At 38.7% G+C, this 21139-nt stretch overlaps 1 protein-coding gene across 3 annotated transcripts in view; it reads left to right on the forward strand.

Moving 5' to 3' along the window:
- Nucleotides 1–14126, forward strand: part of LOC115917163 (ubiquitin-conjugating enzyme E2 E2) — a 202688-nt gene extending 188562 nt beyond the window's left edge. For all 3 annotated transcript variants that reach the window (XM_030970905.1, XM_030970898.1, XM_030970911.1), the window contains exon 6: nucleotides 13323–14126. In XM_030970905.1, coding sequence (XP_030826765.1) covers nucleotides 13323–13420 — 98 coding nt within the window. In that variant the 3' untranslated portion in view covers nucleotides 13421–14126. The remainder of the gene's footprint in view (nucleotides 1–13322) is intronic.
- The last annotated feature ends 7013 nt before the right edge of the window (nucleotides 14127–21139 follow it).

Raw genomic sequence — 21139 nt, forward strand, 5'->3', positions numbered from 1 at the left:
TTAAAGGCATTTAGGCACCTAAAGCTGCTGGCTGACAGCTGGCAGGGTTTCAGTACTTCCCATGGGATTTACACATCTGAAGTCTCACTAGGAGCCTCTCAGCACTGCCAGAAAGAGACTTGCTATACATCTGGTCTTTAAGTATTTGCAGACACATACACCTATATATCTTCAACTCTGTGGACATGATCTATAAACATGGTATTTAACAGATGTAAATGCAAAAAATGCAGCAGCACGTTATGAAAATTGCATATAGATACGCACTGAAATAGAATTAATTTCCTTTGCCATGAAAAGCTGATGAAACTGTTACAAGATTTGTTCTTATCAGTTGACTAAGTCCCCTCAACATGAACTCATAACTGTGGGGATTATTATAACAGCAGGGAAAACATTTGTGAACTGTCATCCCTTTAGTAGTTCTCAGGAAAATATGTCTTGGAATATCTCCTAATTATGTGTGCAGGGGGAGGAGGCTTGGATCAGGATTACTATTGATGTTGGCCTAAATCATTGCTCTTTTCAGTTGCACTTTGACAACACCTTATGGGTAGAGGACCATTATTTGTGAGCACAGAGGCTTTTAGTGTGTTTAGATTTAGACTATTCAAAGCTCACAAGGCTTCATTAAAAAGATTAACACAACTATAGAAGTAAGATTGTTTAGAAATACTTTGTTTTAAACCCCCCATTATGGTTTCAGAAGTCTACAGTCTGTTTAATTTTTATTTTTTTTTTCTGAAAAGTGTCTGGAAATATTTACATGAGAAAACTGGTGGGTTTATGTAATTTAGGAAGCGAATGGTAGAGATTAGTTTTAAAAATAAAATCTGGATTTTGTGGTATCCAAGGCATGATGCAGTCATTAGCTATAGCTCCAGATGCCAGTCACAGACGCACACTTACCCTGTTCCTTTTTTTTTTTCTTTTTTTTTTTTTTATGTATCTGGAACTCAGCAAAGAATAATGACTGGAAGGAGTACAGTCACTCTCTAGCAGAAGACCAGTGCTACTCACTGGGTCAGGTACATTGCCTGCAGCTGCTCATCCCTCAGTGGTTCAGAGACAAGTGTAAAAATCCCTTAAAGCACTTTACTCACACAGTAATACGCAGGAGAGGAAATTCCCTCTTAGCCACAGCTAACAGATTATGTGCTGAAGCATGACCTTCATGCTTTTACAATGGTAGCACAGGTGGTGCATGGCTACCAAGTTTTCTAATTATTTTTTGACTTTCCTAAATCACCTTCTAGTATTCCTGCACTATACTTTTTGTGTGTGCTTAACAATTTGATGTATGAAGCATCTCCTTCTTTTAACTTTTGCTAAATGTGTGTGGGGTTTTGTTTGTGTTCCTTTCTTGCCATGGAAAAGATAAACAAGACCATTTTTTTCCTTTTTTTAATCTTCTTTACCAAATTACCTGTCACAACTTATTTTGTGGATTTTTCCATCTCGAAGAAATCACCTTAGATTTCAACCATTCCTTAAATGGAAAAGCTTTGACCATGCTGTTAATGATTTCTTGTCCTTTTCAACAATGTTTCTGCTCCTAATTTGTTTTTGCTTAAGGAGCTGTGAGAAAAATTGAACTTCAGACATAATAATAGCCAACCATCAGTTTATTAAATGTGATCTGATTAATCAAAGATTGACTAAAATCCAAATCAGTAAAGAGGCTTTGTACATCTGTGACACGAAATAAATGTAAAGGGATGTAACTGGCACTCATAAGAAAAAAGACTGTTGTCACAACACTTAACTGTTCCTCATTTTTATTATTCCTCAGAAAGGGTTTCTAGAACACCTAAAATACAGTCTTACCACAAAATGGAAGTAAATCTGGAAAAATATACACCTGACTTTTGGGTTTGGTTTTTCTTACAAGAAACTTATAAAAGCTATATGATAAATATACATACTGGACTTTTAAAAGTTGGTTGATTTCTGCTCAAGAAGTTTCTGCACAGAGTTTTTTTAAGCTTAGGCTCAACCATCATTAAATTAAAAGTCCTTGAGAAAATGCATTAGTGGTGGATTCTACCAATACAAAAGGTTACAATTCATTTTCTTTCCAATAAACATGTGTAATTCAAAATACTACCAGTGGAGTTTTCCTATGCCCATTAGCTCAGAGAGAAGACAGGTATTCTAGAGCATACACATAATAAATATTTGTATGACCCAAAATCAAAATAAGTCACAAACATTAAACGTTTAACAATGTTAAGTATTTAAATAAAGCTCTCCGTTATTTCTCATATATAAAATACAGATTTCTAGCTTAATTTCAATGAGTTCCAAGGTAAAAAGTAAACTGCCTTTTAAAATATACTCTAATATTTTACAGTCATTAAATATTTTTTCTATGTTTCATGCAGGTTTTCTCTGCCAATACAGACATGTCTTTAATCACATTGGAATCTTTTTGTTTTTTTTTTATGAAGTAGATACACCACTTGCAGGCTTAACCCATTCTACTGAATATATTTTTCTCACAAATATAACTGTATATATTTAAAGGAAGAATACATAAAACTAGAAAATCAATAAATTTAGACATCACATTCTAATTTCACAATACTTTAATCTAATATTCATTATTCCCAGTCAGTAAAAATAGCTCATATCTCAGATGGAGTAAACTGGCATCAGTCCTGCTGAGCTTTTATACTTCAGATTTTTAATTTAGACTTTGTTCCATTTTTCTAAGTGGGAGTTGGTTTTGTGTGTTTGTTGATTTTCTTTTTCCCTGTGTACCTTTTTTAATGCGAAGGCAAGGACAGATTTTCAAATTTCTTGCCATACGTTTCCAACTGCCTAAGAACCACCCTGAGGACCCTAATTAGCACAACTATTTTTAAGACTGATTTTTCCTGTTCCTAAAATACAATTATTTTTGTTTCACCATAGAAATCACACTGCTTCACATTCTTTAAGCTCCCGAAAGGAAGCCTGCTACATTTGGCTAGCAGATTCCCAATAAGAATGTAGAGTCCATCCTGAAAAGCAAAATTTATAAGCCTGGATATGTTAGCTATTAAATCATTTAGTCTCTCACTTTCTTGCATAAGATTTCAGAAATTAGTATTCCTGAGTCATTCAGATTCTACCTTCAGAGATGATTTACACTGCTGCAAGACACGTCTCTCATATTTTGCATGGCTAATTTTCTACTTTATTCAGCAGGGGAGGAGGAAACGGTTGTTTGTTTTTTACAGTTTTGCAGATCTATCAAAGGCAACAAATAAAACAAATTATATGCAGTGTGGGTTTCAGAATCCCTATTTTCACAGCAAATTAAGTTCAGGTGCGTTAGTTGGAGTTGTAGACAGCTACTTAAATAGCAAAATATATTATACAATTGTCACAAATTTAAGGATGGGCTGTACTGTAAGATTTCATATTCATGTGGGATACAGAAATAGATCTTTGATTAGTAAAATGTTTGTAGAATTTTCCATCTGTACAAGGCTTAGAAAAAGGCCCTTCTGTGGAGTGGAGCATGTACAGCTCCAAGATGGATTTGATTTCAGAAAATTCTCAGGGGCTGGAATCCTCTTTGCTTGGGTTTTTATAATATTGATTAGATAAAGTGGCTGTATAAAGTGGCATGAAAGTAGGACTTACTGTAAGACATAATATTATACTAGCAGAAGGAATTCCTTAATGACCTTCTGTGTCTTTTTCATCTCTACCTTGTGTAGCTTTTTTCCATGGCTCAATCTCAGAACTCTTTATGCCAATGCCTGAAATCATTTTGCAAAGTGATTATCATTTAGTCAGGCATGCCACTGGAGTCAGTGTGACCCCTCAGGTAGGAAAGATAAGATTTCCAAATAAAGTTATTTTAACTGTTACTGAATAAGAAATTAAAATCCAATGGATGTTCAACCTGCCAAGGATTTCAGGCCTTGGGCTATGAAAGAGTTTCATTTAGTAGGCCTTTAGAAGGGATAAAAATCTTCACTAACCCCACCTTTTGTAAATAAAGGCCTCTTGTATTCTTTTGACATTTTTATGGGATTCTTAATAGCAGTTTTGGATTTAAATTTGACAAATTAATAATGAGGTTTGGATTTAAATTTGACAAATTAATGATGAGATTTAATCGGACAAGAAGGGGAAAATCAGATTAAACCAAAATAAGCAGCATTCATAACACATGTAGGCTTTTCTATTTTCTAAGGATGAATTGCAATGAAGGTATAAAATTCAAGATTCAAGAGCAGGATTCAGATGACTCCTGCATCTGGCCTAAAATGGGTATGTTTAAGAAGATTTTTGATATTGCTCACATTCAAACACTCTTCTAAGAGTGAAAATAGCTCTAGGACTCATTTTTCTCTTAGTGTCTAAAAGCCTCACTGTCTAAAAGACCAGACCATGCAGTAACACCTCCTCCCTTCCTGTCCACTGGGAGTCCACATGGTAAGTGGATCCTATAGGACCTCCTGGTTTTCTTGCAGAGCAATCTACCTTTGGTACATGTGATTATAGGGTATCTAATCCCTCACAAAGCATGGTCACAGAGAATAGCTTTACCCTCAGCTGCTTAGGGGTTAAACTGTTTGCTCAGGATGTGTAAGACCCATAGGTCAATCCTTTGCCTGGAGGAGGTGATTAGTGGGAAATAAGGAGAGACAAATCCAGAGGAAAACTGGTTCCATTATTTTTAGACAGAAGAAATGCCAAACACATGAGCATTCCTACAGAATGCTATCCCTAGGTATCCCTCTCTTAGTGAGTCTTCAGACACGTGAAAAAAAATCACATCCACAGTGCTTTTCTGAAAATACACTTATGACCCTATGGATAAAAGCCAGTTTAATTATGGGTCTTAGCATTTTGGTTGCTTGACAACATGTTGAGATCTGAGGGCTGTGATTTTCTTATTATCCACTCACAGCCATCTTCCACAAGGTAAATGCATATTGCTGTAGCTTCTTCAAATTTTATCAAACCACATGCCATGTAATGTCTTTCAAATTAAGTTCTACAGTTACTAACACCATTTTATTAATTTTTTTTCTAATAGCAATGACTGCTTCCCAATTGAGTAAGTTATTATGAATAGACACATTGCTAATGTATCTGTGCTTTTAATATTGAGACGCGTCCAAGCATCAAAGTGAAGTGTGTTATTTTAGAATTTTAATTGTTCCAGCATACTGGCACATCTAATAGGTGCATGTTCTTCCTTAATTAAAGACAACTCTTCAAGATCAGTACACTGTGCCTCGCCGATCCATGATTGCCTCAGCTAACTCCCAGTCAGCCAGTAAAGTTTATAGAAATCCTGCTAAAAATTGAAGACTGAAAAAAATTCTTTCTCTTCAAACAAGAATGATTTCCCTTGGCAAGATACAGAGATGAATCACTGCCAACACTTTCCTTTAAGAGCTGCGTTAATAAAATTGGGCCAGATAATACTCCTTATTTCTGAAACATCTTTTTCTTAGGCAGCCTCATATTTCACACAGGTCTGTGGTAGGTAGCCTGACAGCAATCAAACACAAGTCTAGAGAGAGGAATGAATTTCTCCCTCCATGCTTACAAAATGGATACTTTAGTAAATGGATGTTTCCTAAACTAGATTTGCAGAGCTCTTTTATTTTTGAAGATAGGTAACATTTTTTTCTCCAGACAGCAGTTTGGACATTGTAATCAAGTCACGTATGCCTTAATATTTGTGTAACTGCAATCATTGTGCAAACTTAATAGAAGTCAAATGCATTTCTGGCAATTCTACAGAGCTCAAAATTTAGAGTCAAGTCATGGCAGCCTTTTTTGTGACGTACAGCTGTACAGCCACATTTATGAAGGTATCTAGATACCTCGCCTGGGTGATGGAAAAGCTTTAGTCCAGCTTCACAGATGGGAAGCAAAGGCACCACTGTAAGAACACTTGACTTTCTTTCTATATATATTGGAATGTTTCTATTGAATGTTAAGAAGTGAGCAGACAAATCTGTAAAACTAGTTCCTGAAATGAGAATAATATAATGAGACTTCATTATATGTCATATTATATGGTTTCTACTGTGAACTGTAATTTCTAAAATTGATATTAGCTTCACTGACTTTTTCCTAGTAGACATTTGATCTTTCTAGAATGTGCTCCTTTCTCCTCTAGTGGCAACCATTGTTCTTTACTGAAAAAACTAATTTTATTTGTTCTCTTTTTGTAATACAGTGTTCATTGATCACTTTATCATTCTTCTGCATTGCTTTCAACGAGCCCCGCAGACGGTTAAATACGTTCTATGTAGACAGTTGAAACTGTGATTTTGTGAAAGTCAGGAATAAATTGTAGTTCAGCTTGTAGGCTGTGTAAAGCAATTCAGAGCCCTGCTACCCCCCTTTGTTCTGCCTTGAATCACGCTGTTGTTCCAGTTCGTGCGCGTGTGTTGATCAGGCTCCCAACCGCGAGCTCGTTTTATTGCTGCACAAACAGGGATTAGCGCTGCCGCACTCCTTTTCACTCGTGCCCTGGGTTTCAGCACTCTTCTCAAAGGTGAAAGGTTAGTGGAGTAATTCAGTGGGCCACTTCACCTGTCTCTGCCCCCAAAGAATTGCTTAGTCTGTGCATTATTATTAATGATAGCAAAAGAGAGCAACACTGCTGCTCTAAGATCACTGAAGGATGCTGTGATGCATTTCACATATCTCATTTTCTACACCAAGACTCACAGTATCCTTGACATGATCTTCTAGGAGTTCACTGAGTTTGAAACAGGTGATATGTGGCTAACTATGAAAACTTCCCAAGGCAAAGTGACACAATAAATAAAATTACTCACAAACAATTCATCTTCTCTTAATCCCTTCCTCTTGGAGTACTAAATTGTTCTGTGACATATTTGGTATAGCATGTCTCACACTGCCTTTGCGGTTTTCACTGACTGGTCTTTTTATAACAGTAAGCTGGATACCACTGAAAACACTGTAAGAAAGTATAATTACATATTAAATAATCTTTAAATTCAGGGTGGTTTTGGTGTGAATTAAACTGTCACCATTTGCTGTTAAGAAAACTGGTGTTTCGGTGAAGTGTTAGTTTCTGTGCTTGTGCCAGTCCTAAATTTAATTTTTTTGGGGGGGGGTTTTTGGTTTTTTTTTTTTGTTTTGGGTGGGTTTTTTTGGGTTTTTTTTTTTTGTTGGTTTTTTTTTTTGTTTGTTTGTTTGTTTGTTTGGTTTTTTTGTTTCCCTTTTGGGTCTTAAAGATTGGTACAATATTAAAACCAACAAAAATTGGACGCAGAAGTCTTGGCTTTCACTGCAAACCAATATAGGAATATATTCTGTCCTGCACTGCTATTTGCCGTGAAAGCACCAAACAAAATGTAGCTACTGAAAATATGCACTTTTATTCTGGGGAGGTTTGGTTTTGGGGTAACCAATCTTGCCTGTACTGCTGTACAAAGATAACTCCAATGCAGGTATCCTGTAGATAACATAGAGAGCACATTGACTTTTCTTTAAAAACAGAGATCAAGCACTCCACATTTTTTTTGATTGAAAAATAAATACAGCATAATATCTGGTAAGAGAGGCTGTCCTAAAAGAAACAAACAAAAAAAAGTAGTATTCCCTAAACCAAAAACTCTTCTAACTGTGTGACTGAAGTTAAAATACCTAGAAAATTACTTGTTTCATGTCACACATCCTGTCCAAAGAATAGGAAATGTTTAATTTTTGCTGACTGCTGTTTCAGTACAGGTAGATCTGTAGAGCCTCTCAACAGGGTGCTCTCACAGCAATGAGCATGGAGTCATTTAGTTCGGGAGAAGAAATAAGACCTTTCAAATTGCATTTAAGCTTTGGAAATTCTTCCACTTTTAATTCTGTACTTCAGCTGGAGCCCAACTCTTTACAGCCTGATACAGAGCTGAATCCAAACCTGGACCAAGAAAAAAAAGTAGATTCTAAATATTTGGCAGAAGAAACTGTGAGATTTTTATAGTGCTGTGGTGTTTTTTAGGTTTTAAGGTACTCCAGCAATCTTCTGAGAACCCACTTGTGGTGATGTAATAACTGGCTCCATCAGCTGTTCTCTATTAAAACTGCAAAATACTGCAATGGAAATAAAATTCTACTTTATAAAAGCTCATAAAAATATATAAAATGCATACAAACACCATAATGTACGTTTAAAGTCTAAATGTGTGTCTCTTTAACCATGTTGGCATTACCAATTGGAATTTCATTGCATATTGTGTGGTTGATAGGGAAGGCACACTGAAATCAAGCTGTTAAACACACCATCTCCGTTTTTTATTTCACTAGAGTATGTTTGCTGTATTTTTAAAAGAGCATTGCAAAGCCCAGGAGATGAATTCTGCTCTGAAATTGCTATTTGCTGACATAGAAATAGCTGTAAAAATACAAGCTGAGAAAAATACAGTGTAGCAATATATTTTCATTTATTTGGGGGGAAAGTAGTTTTTAAGGAAGAATTATAGTCTGCCTTCTGAATGATAAAGCAGTTTAACTAGCATTAAACACAGCTGAAATTTTGTAATGACCCAACCTCAGCTCATCCAAATCCCCAATAGCATTAACTCCCTAGAATTGAAGTGTAAATTTGATTAGCCTTACAATAGACATGAGACACAAATGTTCTTCCTTATACAGTCATATTCAGTGGCTGCAAAAGAAGATGACAAGGTATTGTGGAGCAGTGCATCCAACCTTTTTAAAAGCTCCAGCTCACCCAGCTTTCAAAATCACATAAATACAGGGCAATTTCATGAATTCTAATATAACATGAGGATTACATATGGTGAGGTGAGGAGGGATTTAGCAGCTGCAGTCTTCCTGTAAATCATCCAGAAGATTTTTTTCATAGTCTAGTTCTTTAGATTGACGTTTTCCTTAGATTGCTGAACCATAGCTTCTGTCCTTGCCTATATAATATGGTGCCTTTTATATATATTTTCATTGCTTATGCACTGTCCTCTGATGTGAAATTTGATCCTGTAATTCCTGGTGGAGTAATATTTTGCATGGAGTTAGTCAGAGTACAGGATAAAAAATTTCCTTCACACAAGTTAAAGCTTATGGAGGCATCTTAGGGTGGGGTTTTAGAAGGAACAGTAAATTACAAGGCCTAAAGATTTCTGGGTCCACGGAGCTGGAGCAGCTCCTCCAGGCTGGCACAGCCACCAGCACCCCAAAGGCTGGGAAGCCCATTCCTGCCCACAGGACAGGGAAGGAGCTGTGCACAGAGGGTGCCATCCGGCTCTCAAGCCAGCCGCCACACATCTGGTGATCTCCTGCCAGGCCATGAGTTGCATAGATATGCTTTTTTATTAATTGATTGTGGGTTTATTTTAATGTCTTTCACAAGATTTTTTCAGCAGCACATTCCTGGCATAGCTTTATACTCCTATCCCCTGGTAATTGTTGTCATTTGGACACAGTCCTGTTTAGAGTAAAATTCTGAAATCAACCCTGATTCATTGATGAATCATGCTACTTCTTTAAGGAAAGAAAACATTAAAAATTAGACTAGTTATAGAAACAAACAAAACAGCTGACTAGTTATAGAAACAAATTTCTAGCATCAAGATTAAAACCACAGATATATACAAATGGAAAATAAGAAAGCTTTCTGGTAGTCGGAAGTGGAAACAAAAGAAAAATGTTGTTATGAATTTTGAGATCAAATTTTCCTTTTCATCTCTTAATTAGATAGTTTATGCAGTGGTTGTTTTATAAATACATATTTGGCCCTACTAATGGATATTTCACAATAACCCTTAAGCAGTGCAGCCCAGCTGAGCACCAGGTGGTGCTCAGCCATGTGCTTCATAGCATAGGGGGGTAAATGGGGACCATTGTTTCTTCCTCATACTTGGTATTTTGTAGGATTTCTTCCGCATACTTGATATTTTGTAAGACTTGGGCACTATAGCAAAGGCTTGTGCATGTTGGGAGTTACATCTTTTAATTGTTTTAATTAAGATGCATCAATTTATCTTGTAATCTCTGTGTTACGCCCGTCACGGCGAATTACACAGCAGTGGTGACTCGTGACTCATGAGGTGTTGAGAGATGTGTGTCCTTGGACCTGCTGGCTGGAGCTGCCCACACAGCTGCAGGGAGAGACCAATGGCATTTCTGGAGCTCACACCCTCTCTTTACATCCTGTGGCACAAATGCTGCTTCAAATTGGCCGCTGCGCCCCTGCTTGGGTGGCTCTGGTCTGAAGTTTACATTTCCCTCCTTGCCAGCTGTCCTGGCTTCCCAAACAAAGCAGTTGTGCCTCCTGATGGCTTTATGGCTTCACAGCAACTGCTAAAATAAGCCAGTTCTTCAAGCACCTATTAAAGTGCCCTTTTTAAAGTCCTCATACATATTTACGTGTGAAAAACCTCCAGACCCTCTGACAGAGATGTGAAATAGCTGAGCCTCGCTGTCAATAACTATTTTTCTATTCCTGAAATAAATTCCTTGCTCTCAAATGAGCAAGTGGCTTTCCCAAACTGTGGGTTTGGTTTTTTATTCAATATTGTTATAACCAACAAAACACACAGCCAAACTGAAAAAAAATCAATGTCATTGCTGTAATTACTGAAAGTACCTTTTAGTAGTGTTCGCTTTGCAGCTGGCTGTGGGTGCAGCTGGTCCTGCTCATGGTACAGGAAGCAAGGACATCTCTTTGCTTCCACAGTCCTGCTTCATACAGGCAGACACCACTGAAGGGAGGCACTGGCTTGGGGGAAGCACCTGAGATGATTGATAGTTGATTCTCAGGTCACTCAGAAGGAATTTACACACCTAAAACCAAAGCTTTGTAGACGTCAGACATCTGACAGGCCACCACCTCCACTCTTTCAGCTGCCAAACAAAACACTGCAGAGACAAAGGCTTGAACACATGGATAAATAAACAGCCCGGTTCTTTACATTACTGGACTTGAACAGATTTCCACACCTTACCAAGAACACCTCTCACTAATTCTCTCACCCCAAAGGAAAGGAGACACCGTCCCATGCTGGGAAGAGGCTGGGGGAAGAGCCTGTACCTTCCAAAGCCTTTTAAAGATGTATGGTTTTGAAATACTTTCTTGCTCCTAAAAGGAGATATAGATGAAACCCCACACTAGGAAACCAAACATTCTAATTATCATCGAGGTTTGGGGATGATGATGTGATCCTCAGTAGCCTTGCAGTATATCAAGGAAATCAATTTTTCTCAATGTGAAATTCATGCTTTTGCAGAAACATTCATCCTGCACATGTAAAAACTTCCAAATTTGAACTAGATAAACCTTTACTACAGCGCCTCACTTTCACTGACTCATACAAGGCTTTATAAAGTTCTCAGAGGCATGACTTTAAATACACACTAAACCTCAATAAGAACTTGCTGCATTCCAGATGGTAATGCTGTGATATTCTTGCAACCCTTCCCAGCCAGATGCCTCAGAGGCCAAACCCCACCTTCCCCTACAAGCATGAAAACCAGGATATGCTTCAAATTTTGCTTTAAAGATTCCTTTCAAGTTCAACCTTTAGTCTCCATTTCTCCACGAGTCTGTGCAAGTGTTTCTTTGCACAGGGGCCTTGTGTCCAAGGAGGATGTGGGAATTTGTAGCAGTGGTCTCACGCTCATCCCCAAGCTGCCGTTACACTATGACAAGGTTTCCCTGTTGCTATTTAGGGAAATCTTTTGCAAAGAGAAATGTTGCCCTTTCCTATTGCTCAGGTTCCCTACTTAACCTGCAGTGCTTCCCAAACCTCATTCCAGCCACAAATAACTTTTTGCTACTTCAGAGCCTGTAGACTGCTGACCTCCTGTTTGCACATGACAAAATCCCTCAGGTAATCCCCTATACAGTTTCTCTTCCTGGCTGTGGAGTTAAAGGTGATATACTTTCCAGTCTACAACTTTTAAATTTTATCTTAGATCAGATACACTTCTTTTACACACATGCATGTAAAAATAACCAAGTCCAGGCCTCAGTGACCTCCTCTGGATATATTAAGATATTAAATGTAAGGACATGCAGTAAGTGTTTGCAGGACTGAGACTACAGGGACTTAGTACATTGCAGTCACAGTGATAACTTATCTTGCTAGTTTAGAAGGTACAAACTTAACATTCAAATCACAGGCTCTTCCTGAAAGTGCAGGTTATGCATGGAAGGTGAAAGAATTTTTTTTTAGTAGATATTACTCACTAGGATTCACTGATTACTCACTATTACTCACTAATATTCAGTGAGATTGGCGGTCAGCCAATCAAGCAATTTTTGGCTAAGCCAATGTGTTTCCCCTATCACAAGCTCTTATTATCAACAACCAAACAAAAAAGGCCAGATTTACTCTGCTTGACAGAAGGCCTGACATCTTGTTCCGGGAATTTCCGTGGTTAACAGTGCAAGCACCACACTCAGATTACAACTGTACCAAGAAAGCTGATGCTCAGATTGTTCAGTGGCACCATCTTCAGACAGCAGCAAAGCTGATTAATACCTGGCTTTCACAAGAAGTCATCTTCATCTGTCCTAAGTCAGGGAAAAGTGTGGTATCAGTGCCTCTGGACATGCATGGTACAATCTCAGAACATTTACTGTTGCAGCAGAAATATCAAGAGCATGTGTTCCCCTCAAAAAAGGGGAAAATATAAATTTTGTCTGCTTTAAATGAGAAAAAGTGTTGTCTGAAAAAGAAAAACGTTGATGAAATACAGTCATTTGTGAGAATGTCTTGTCTTGGGTTGTTTTATTTAGGGGACTGGTTGGTTTTGATTAATTATTTGTGAAGTAATTCATAGAACCAGACCATATCATGCAGCATTCTGGGCATAGGAATGCTCAGAAAGAGTCCATAAATTAAATTTAAAAATCCCATTATTTGGAATTAACTTCTGTTGCTTTGAAAATAGTACTTGCTGCCCTAATTCCTTACATTTCTTTATTCTTAGAAACTAAAAATATTTTAAAGAAAAGAAAGCAGCATTCAACCTGATAATAGAATTAGAGCTCATCCTCTTCTTAGGTGAGATTATGAATAGTTGTGGGAGTTCTAATACCATAAATAAATTACATCACCTGAAGGTGAGTTTTAGCTCAAAATAAAATTATCAGAACTTCTTTTTGTGAGGTAGAACTTTAGAAAATTGTTTCAGTTATATGCTTACGAGACATGTCTAGGTGATTGCCATCCATCTCACCTTCATCTCCTTCCTTCCCTGCTTTGAAAACAAGGCTGGTATATGTGGGCACCTTGTTAGACCTAAGAGAACTGAAGGAATGTGGATCTAAAAAGGGGCTGACGTGCATTTCATGGTTTGTGTTTCCTTTTCAGCTGACCCCCTGGTTGGAAGCATTGCCACTCAGTACATGACTAACAGAGCAGAGCACGACAGAATGGCCAGACAGTGGACCAAGCGATACGCCACATAGGAACCTCCTCTAGGATTTGCTGGACCTGTGCAAGCACATTCACTAAGTGCATCAATAGCCCTTCCCTTCATTCTTATTTTTTATTAAATCTTGAACCATTTTGTGACAAAAGGTTGTCCTTACTTCCTTCTTTTTTTTTTTTTTTTTTTTAATTTTTGATTTATTTTTATTTTTATTTGTTCTGGGTTTTTTTGTTCTGTTAACTTGAAAGTTGTTTCCCTCAAATGTAGACAGGGAATTTTGGTTATCAGTGCAAAGAATGTTGGATCTGTAATAGTATAGAGCTTTATCAGAAAGCTTTGTATTAATGTGTGGGGTTGGTTTTTTTTTTCTTTCATGTGATTTTGGGGAAAACAAACAAATTCAGAATTATATCTCATTTCTACTTAAATGTAGTGTTTAGGGTTATTTTTTTGTACTGAAGTCTTTAATGGTGGGTGCATGCTACTGGGAACAAGTTTTGTATAAAAGCTTAAAATCAAGAATCACTGTGCATTACTAAGACTGTGTTTATCACTAGCCTTCTGTTTCCCACACAAAAGGCTATTGCATTGAACAAATTAATATGTATTTTGATTTACTTAAAAAACAACAAAAAAAAAGTGCTTGTAAATTTCTTAGGGACCTGCCACTTTTGACTGTGGATCAGTTGATGTACACTTGTATTATTAAAGCACTCAATAAAACACTGTGGCTGATAAATGCACGGTGCTTTTGCGTTTATGCAGCATAGGCTGCTTAGTCGTCACACAATACAACTGCAGGTTAAAAAACTATTTTTAGATCTGAACTATTCACTTCTTCTCAACAATGCATTTCTTAACTTAGAATTCTTCATTGTGTCTTTCTTCATATACAAACATCTTCCAGGTTCCAAGGTCTTTATTTCATATGTCTCTGCTCAGGCTTGCTATTCAGAAGCCTCTTGCTGCATCTTTTACACTATGGCTTCACTATATCCATCTTGTTACATTTGAAATAGTTGGCAATAAAAATAGCCTTGCAGTGAAAGCAGAATATTGATGTTGATTTTATACAGCAGGCCTCATTTTGCCTTTCTCCAAGCTCTTTGACTGTAAAAGCAACTGTTATTTAAAAAAAATAAATGAAGGTTTTCGATAGGAAAATTGAGCCCACTGCACCAATCATTCCCAGCACATTCAATGATAAGGGTATTTCTATTCAGATTTGACCTTCAGGCTAATTTTAGATATGCAGCCACGGAGGGAAAACTTCTACTTGGCTAAGGAAATGTGTGGGTGTTGTGATTTAGAAAATATATACTGTGATGCTGATAGCTGAATGTTCTTTGTGTTGCAAGGCCTATTGGAAAATCCCTGTCTCATATAATTAAATGTTACAGATGCTATATACAGTGCTTGCTTGCCCTCTCCCCTCTCTCCTTGCCTCTTATGTTTAAAGAAGATCTTGTCTTAAAGAAGATACATTACAGCAGGGTCACTGTAAACTGAGAGACAGGGAGACCACATCCCATCACACTCCAACCCAATTCAACCATCGTGAAAACTAAAGCAGTCAAGGTGACACCACAGGGTGTCTCTACACCCACCACTGCATTGCTCTGCATTTCCAGGCTCTTTTGTTTTTTTCTTGGTTATTTGCTAATAAAACTGAGCAGACATTCAGCTTCAATCTGCTGGTGAGTTGCCCTCTGCGTGAAGAAAAGCTGAACGTTGATGTAGCTGTAGATGGTCTATAACTACCACCCCTAGAACCATGGGGATCTCAAAGAAATAATAAGATTCTCTTATCAGAGCAAATAGAAAGTCTTCTGCTGTCTGTAAAAGCCAAGTGTTTGCAAGCCCAGCCATGCAACATTTCAAGGCCAATGGGTCCTAAATACAGACATGAAAGAACAATAACATTTCAAAAACAAAACACAAAACTCGGATTTCTCTGAACCAGAAGTTCTTACAGTTCAAAAGCTGTGCACTTTGAATTTGCAGGTAAGTTGCCCTCTCTCTGAAGCTGTGCAGTCACCTTGTCTTGGATAATATAAAATTACTGTCTTAAGAATTGTGAGGATCTCAAAGAAATAAACAAGGACCAACCCACATTGATTAAAGCAGATGCAGAATCTTCTGGCATCTGCAGGAGCCAAATTTCTGCAAGTCTGGCCATAAAACATTCTCCTCTGTTTGCAAATCAGCTCTATTTGCCTCCCAAGTAATTACTTTTCTTCATCTGCTAAACCTGGGAAATATGAAGCATTATTTAAAACCTGCTGTTGTTGCTGAGGAGAAATGAGCCGTTCCCAACACAATTCAGTCTGCCAATAGAGGCCTGGTGAAAATTATGCATTGGCATAATTTCTTTTTCTCCTTTTTTTTTTTCCCTTGGTCTGGGAAATAATTGCACTTTATTTTGTCTCACCTTTGCTCTTCATATCATCTCTGAATAATTCTAAGTTTAGATGATTCTAAGTTTAGATGATTCTAATTCTAAATTTAGCTGATTCCTGCTTCTTCTTTTATGATAAATCATCTTTCTCATTTCTTCTAGTTGGTGAAGTCTGTGTGCTGTTTTCAGACAGCTGGGTATGAAGATCTTCAAGTGACTTGCACATACTAGAACATTCAAGATTCGACAGTTGGCCTAAAACCACATGCAAAGGCCATTGGTTCAGCAAATCTCAGTATTTTCTCAGGGACACAAAAATTCTAAAGCTGGGACTTGTTCTTTAAAAACATCCTACAGCTGTTCTGAATTCAATTGCAATATCAAGTAAACAATATTTAATTTCCAGTAACCCCATCTAAATGTCACTGTTCCATACCCTTTGAGTTCAACTCGGATGAAGCAGAAATCAGGGAGCTCTCCAAACTGCATTGCCCAGTCACGGATTACTTAAGTGGCGTTCACATCCCCCCTGTCCAACTGTCCAGCTGATTTCCCTCTTCAGAAAATTGCAGAACAACAATGCTTAAATCAAGGTTCCCAAAACTGCCCTGTATTTTCAGAGATAGCATTTCCAGGCTGCTGCAGGAGTGAGCAGGGCCATAATCCTTTTGATTGCATGCATTGTGGGTGATTGCAGCCAAACAGTTAAAATTCATTACAACCAGCTGCTGTGCCATGAATAAGGCAGGGGTAATTCCTCTTGAAAGATCTTTGTTCAGGTTTTCGTACTGTGGTCTGCAGATGGGTGGTCAGATCCCGTGGCCAAGCAATGGATAGCAGCTCATAGCCCTTCTTCCCTGCTACCCTGTGCAATGATAGCAGGGGAGTATAAAACACCAGAGGGGTTGGAACCCGTAAACTCCAGAATTGGGTTCCTCTTCCAAGCCTTCTCAACGTTTTAAATTCTGTCCTGGCGCCAGTGCATGCTCTAGACACTTTCAGCATGCTGGTATGGTGTGCCTTAATCCCTCTGACTTATTCCCCTTACTCACCCATTCCTTCTTTCTGGATCCATTCTTCTGCTTGATGAATTTATTACTCACAGCTGGGAGACCTGAGTCTCTCACCCAAGACACTGATCCCAGTTCAAATAGCTCTTCCTGAAGTTGCCTGAGCATAGTAGTTCAGCCCTTTGACCTCTGAAGCAGATGCCAGGAACCTGCCCCCAGGCCCCTCTCCTTTTCCCCCTGTCTGAGGCAATGTCTATTAGAACAGGAAAGCAGAGGTGGCTCCAGTGGAGCAGGAAGATGCCTTCAGGCAGTGCAGCAATTCCCAACTACTTCCACTCCAGTGGTATCCTGGGGTCCCTTTTCTCCTTCCCAGTTCTCAGAAATTTGTCTCTGAAGATGGACATCTTACCGCAGGCCTGCTTGTGAAAACTATAGCAAAGACCCAGTGAAAATTCTGTCACCTCCAAACATCCAGCCTTGGCAGCCACAGTTCCTGCAGAGCCAGTTCTCCCTGCTGTTTTTTTTCATCCTCTATTGGTCTTTCTTCTCTTCTGCTTTTCATTCCCTTTCCTTTCTCCTCCTATCCTTTCCTCCATGACATCAATACTACATATTGATGCTTCCTTCTCTCTCCTTCCCTTGCCTCAGTCACAGCACTGTTCATAGTCATGAAGACACCACATCTAACACTGGAGCTGCTTGAGGTCCCCTGATTTTTAGGTCTTAGAAGCAAGAAAGAGCTTTGTATGAATTAAGTACTTCCTCATTGTGGCATGCCTGGCACTGGCTATAAATTAAATCACTTCTCCCACACACATCATTAGCAGTAATGAAATCCAGGCTGGCCTCCTTAGCATGGCATCCATATGCAAATGAATTTGCTCAGCTCAAAGGATCTGCAGAGCCAGTGCATGGCTGCTTGGGATGCCTCCAGCAGCCTCTCTCAGGTCACAACTGGAATATATTTGGGGACTACTACTTACCAGGAGGAGTTTTATGATACCTTTAAATCCATCATTCTGCACCCTGATTCCATCGTGAACTTTAATAGGGACTAACGACTCTCTGGAATAATGAAAAGAGCAAAGCAATACATCCCTTTCATGTCTACTTTGATTGTGAAAGAAAGTGGTCATGGACTAATGGAAGGTTAAAACAAAGGCAGGGCTACTAAGATACTCTAATCCCTTGCCAGTCCTAAAATAGAAAAAACCCACTTCACGCAACAGCTGAGTAAAAGACTTATTAATTTCTATAGACTTTGCAGAGCAAAGTCCAAAAACCTCATTATCCAGGTGTCCTAATAGTACATGGAGATGGTCAGATCATGCATTTCAGGAGAGGTTTTCAAGGGAAATTCATCCACTAGGAAGAGCTTTCCAGCACCTTCATCTCTCCACCTCAGTCAGGCTGCCCTCCTTGACAGTCCCTTGGGAAACAAGGGCTGGAAACAAGAACCTCGGGTCATTCCTTTTTGTCACTGCTCCTCAAATACACTCACTCACAACAGGCATTTGTTGCTGCAGAATCAGTGCTGGGGTCCCCTTTTGTGTCACCGAGGACCTTGGGGTCAGGCAAAACAAAGGGTCACACTTCAGCTTCTGTGAAATGCCTCCTTTCTTTGCAGTTGACTCATAGCCTTTGTAAGGCCCTGAATGGAGCCTCTTCAGATGAACGCGGCTCCTACCACACGTATTTCAATACAGCCCTGCTCCTTTCTTCACTTGTCATAAACAGGGCAAAGGAAGTGCTTTGCTCATCAGCTTTGGAAACACCTTGCTGATAGCACAGCTGAACTGTGTGCTTGCCCACCTTCAAACTCTTCCTGTTACATTTATTGGACACCTCTCAATTATATGAACATTTCTCCAGTAATCACTGCTCAGTGACAGAGATCTGCAAAAATCCTGCTTCCTTTGTCCTTTGGACCTCATGCAACCTTCTCCCTACTCCTCTCTGCTGCTTCCCATTTCCTAAATCTGCTTTTTCTCTCAGGCTTCAGACATCCAAATCCCTTCTTTAGCCCAGCAAACACCAGTCACCTCTGCTCCAGGCTGCTCATAGCCCAGCGCTGTCTGTGTGGTGTTCCAACATCTGACTCAACATCTCACTGAAGAAGGGAAAAGTCCACTCCAGCACTAGAGATGGCTGCCATCTTTGCAAAAAGAGAGATGAAAATCTACTTAATTCTCCTTTATGTAGAAGAGAATGTAGTCTTCCTCGTGCTCAGCACTTTCACTAAGGTACAAATCCTCTCTCTGCAGATCTCCTGGTCTCAAAGTTCACAACAGCCCTCTCCTTTGGTCTTCCAGTATTGCAAGTAGTAGCAAAACAGTTTATATTAAATGCCCTGAACGTCAAATATCTAATAAACCAAATGAAACTTCCCCCAAAAAATCTGTGTGGTGGTAACTTCATAAGATTTTACACAGGAAACTGAGTAAATTTAAAAGTCGCACTTGTTTCCTGCTCTGCTTCATTAAGTATTGTCCACCCATTATGTCTTGCAGCTGAATCAAAAGAATATCTTCCTGAAATCTACTTAGAATTTAAATCCTTATTGCGAAGCATCAAAGAATAATCACAATGTGTTCTTTCATATCAAGGTAATCTAATCAGAAATCCTCATAGAATTATTTATATACATACATTTTAATGTTAATTTAATAATTTATACTCTTAAAGAAATAATCTCATTCTATTCTATTTCATAATATACATCATGAAATACTATATTTCATTACCATGTACAATTTCCATTTTATCTACTTAAAAGAAATGCAGATTGGAATAACTTTGATCGAGTACTTTCTAATGGAAGAAGACAACTATTTCTTTTGCGGTGTAGCACACACAGACTTACTTGTCTTAAAAACATAATCCTATTTGTAACTTCTTCCTTTCAATTTGAATAAAAGATTGAGTGAGATCTGCAAACAAAAAATGCCAGCAGTCACTGGAGCCCTGCTAATGTGCTGGTTGGAGCTTTTAGGTGTAACCACTCTGTCTAATTTTCAGAGGAGGCACTGAAACTCTGGAGGTCGATGGACAAGAGTCAAATGCCATCCAGTCAAATGCCAAGCAGAAACAAAAAAACAATTACAGAAATAAACACCATCCACCAGCAATGTATATACATCCTTTCCTCTCCTCCCCCCTCTGCCTCTCCCCTGTCGAGCCCCCAGGAGCAGATAAGTGTGTGTTTTGTGGCATTTTTAATATACATATTCCTGCTCTGGACACCTGCTGGCACCTCCAAGACCAAAGAGGATTTGGTTAAATCTCCCAAGTGCCCGCAATGATGTGGTGTTGGCTGAAAGTACAACCACCTCCAGTGCTGCCCACAAGGGTGGTTCCATCAATGCAGAAGGCAAAATTAAAATAATAATGCTAACAGGAACTAATGGTGAGGCCCTTAGGAATTCAAAAAGGGGGAAATGTCAGTAGAAACCTTCTGTAGGTCTAGCAGAAGTAAACTTGTCTGAATAGGTGAATTAAGGATCAAAATGTCATCTTCCAGTCGTAAATTATTATTCCAAAGTACAGAGCAGCTTTTCCCTGTCCAGTGTTGCCCTACACCATGGTAAAACAGGAAGACACTTCCACTAGACACCTAGTACACAGCCCTGAAATTTATAGACTTGCCCGGTCCGGTAAGAAATATATTGAAATGTTAGTTGCCTAATCCAGATGTGCTGTTGCACGGTTGAATAAGAATGATTAAAGTTATTAGAAATATTTAAATCTGCTAAAGTTCAGTCCTCAGGCTGAACTTCCTAACACTGAAGACTTGTCTTTTAAAGACCCATTCCTCCAAATAAATATTGCTGCTCCCAGATAGCAGCAAAGCCCGTCAGCTAGGAGAAAATGACAAATATCTCCATGTGCCTATTAAACTGTTTGGGAAAAGCAAAATATATTAGTTCTCCAGGGAAGTGGTAGGGTGCTAAGTAGTGGCCGAAATTACTTGCCTTTTCCCTACAGCAGCTACCACAGTGCTCCACCCTTCCTGAGCAGGAGGGACAGACCACAAGACCCATGCACAGTCTCTACCAGCCTGCTCCATGGTTAAATTCATGCACTGTGATTTACAGACAGCCTGTAGATCTGCACAACCATCCTTGATCCACAAAGCTCAGCATGTGAAGATGTTTTTCACAAACGAGACCTTTTATATGGTAGGTAGATTTGCCCGGGGGGGAAGACTTCAACAGTATTTTGTAATAAAACTCATCAGAATAAAAAGTTATTAACTATTTATCTGTGTCACCAGTCCTCCAAATATTTATACAGGTAACTGTGTTTCTTGCATGTGTATGAGATCTCTCTACCCAATCTGCTTCAGTTG

Source organism: Camarhynchus parvulus, chromosome 2, assembly GCF_901933205.1.
Source record: "Camarhynchus parvulus chromosome 2, STF_HiC, whole genome shotgun sequence".
Classification (NCBI taxonomy): Eukaryota; Metazoa; Chordata; class Aves; order Passeriformes; family Thraupidae; genus Camarhynchus; species Camarhynchus parvulus.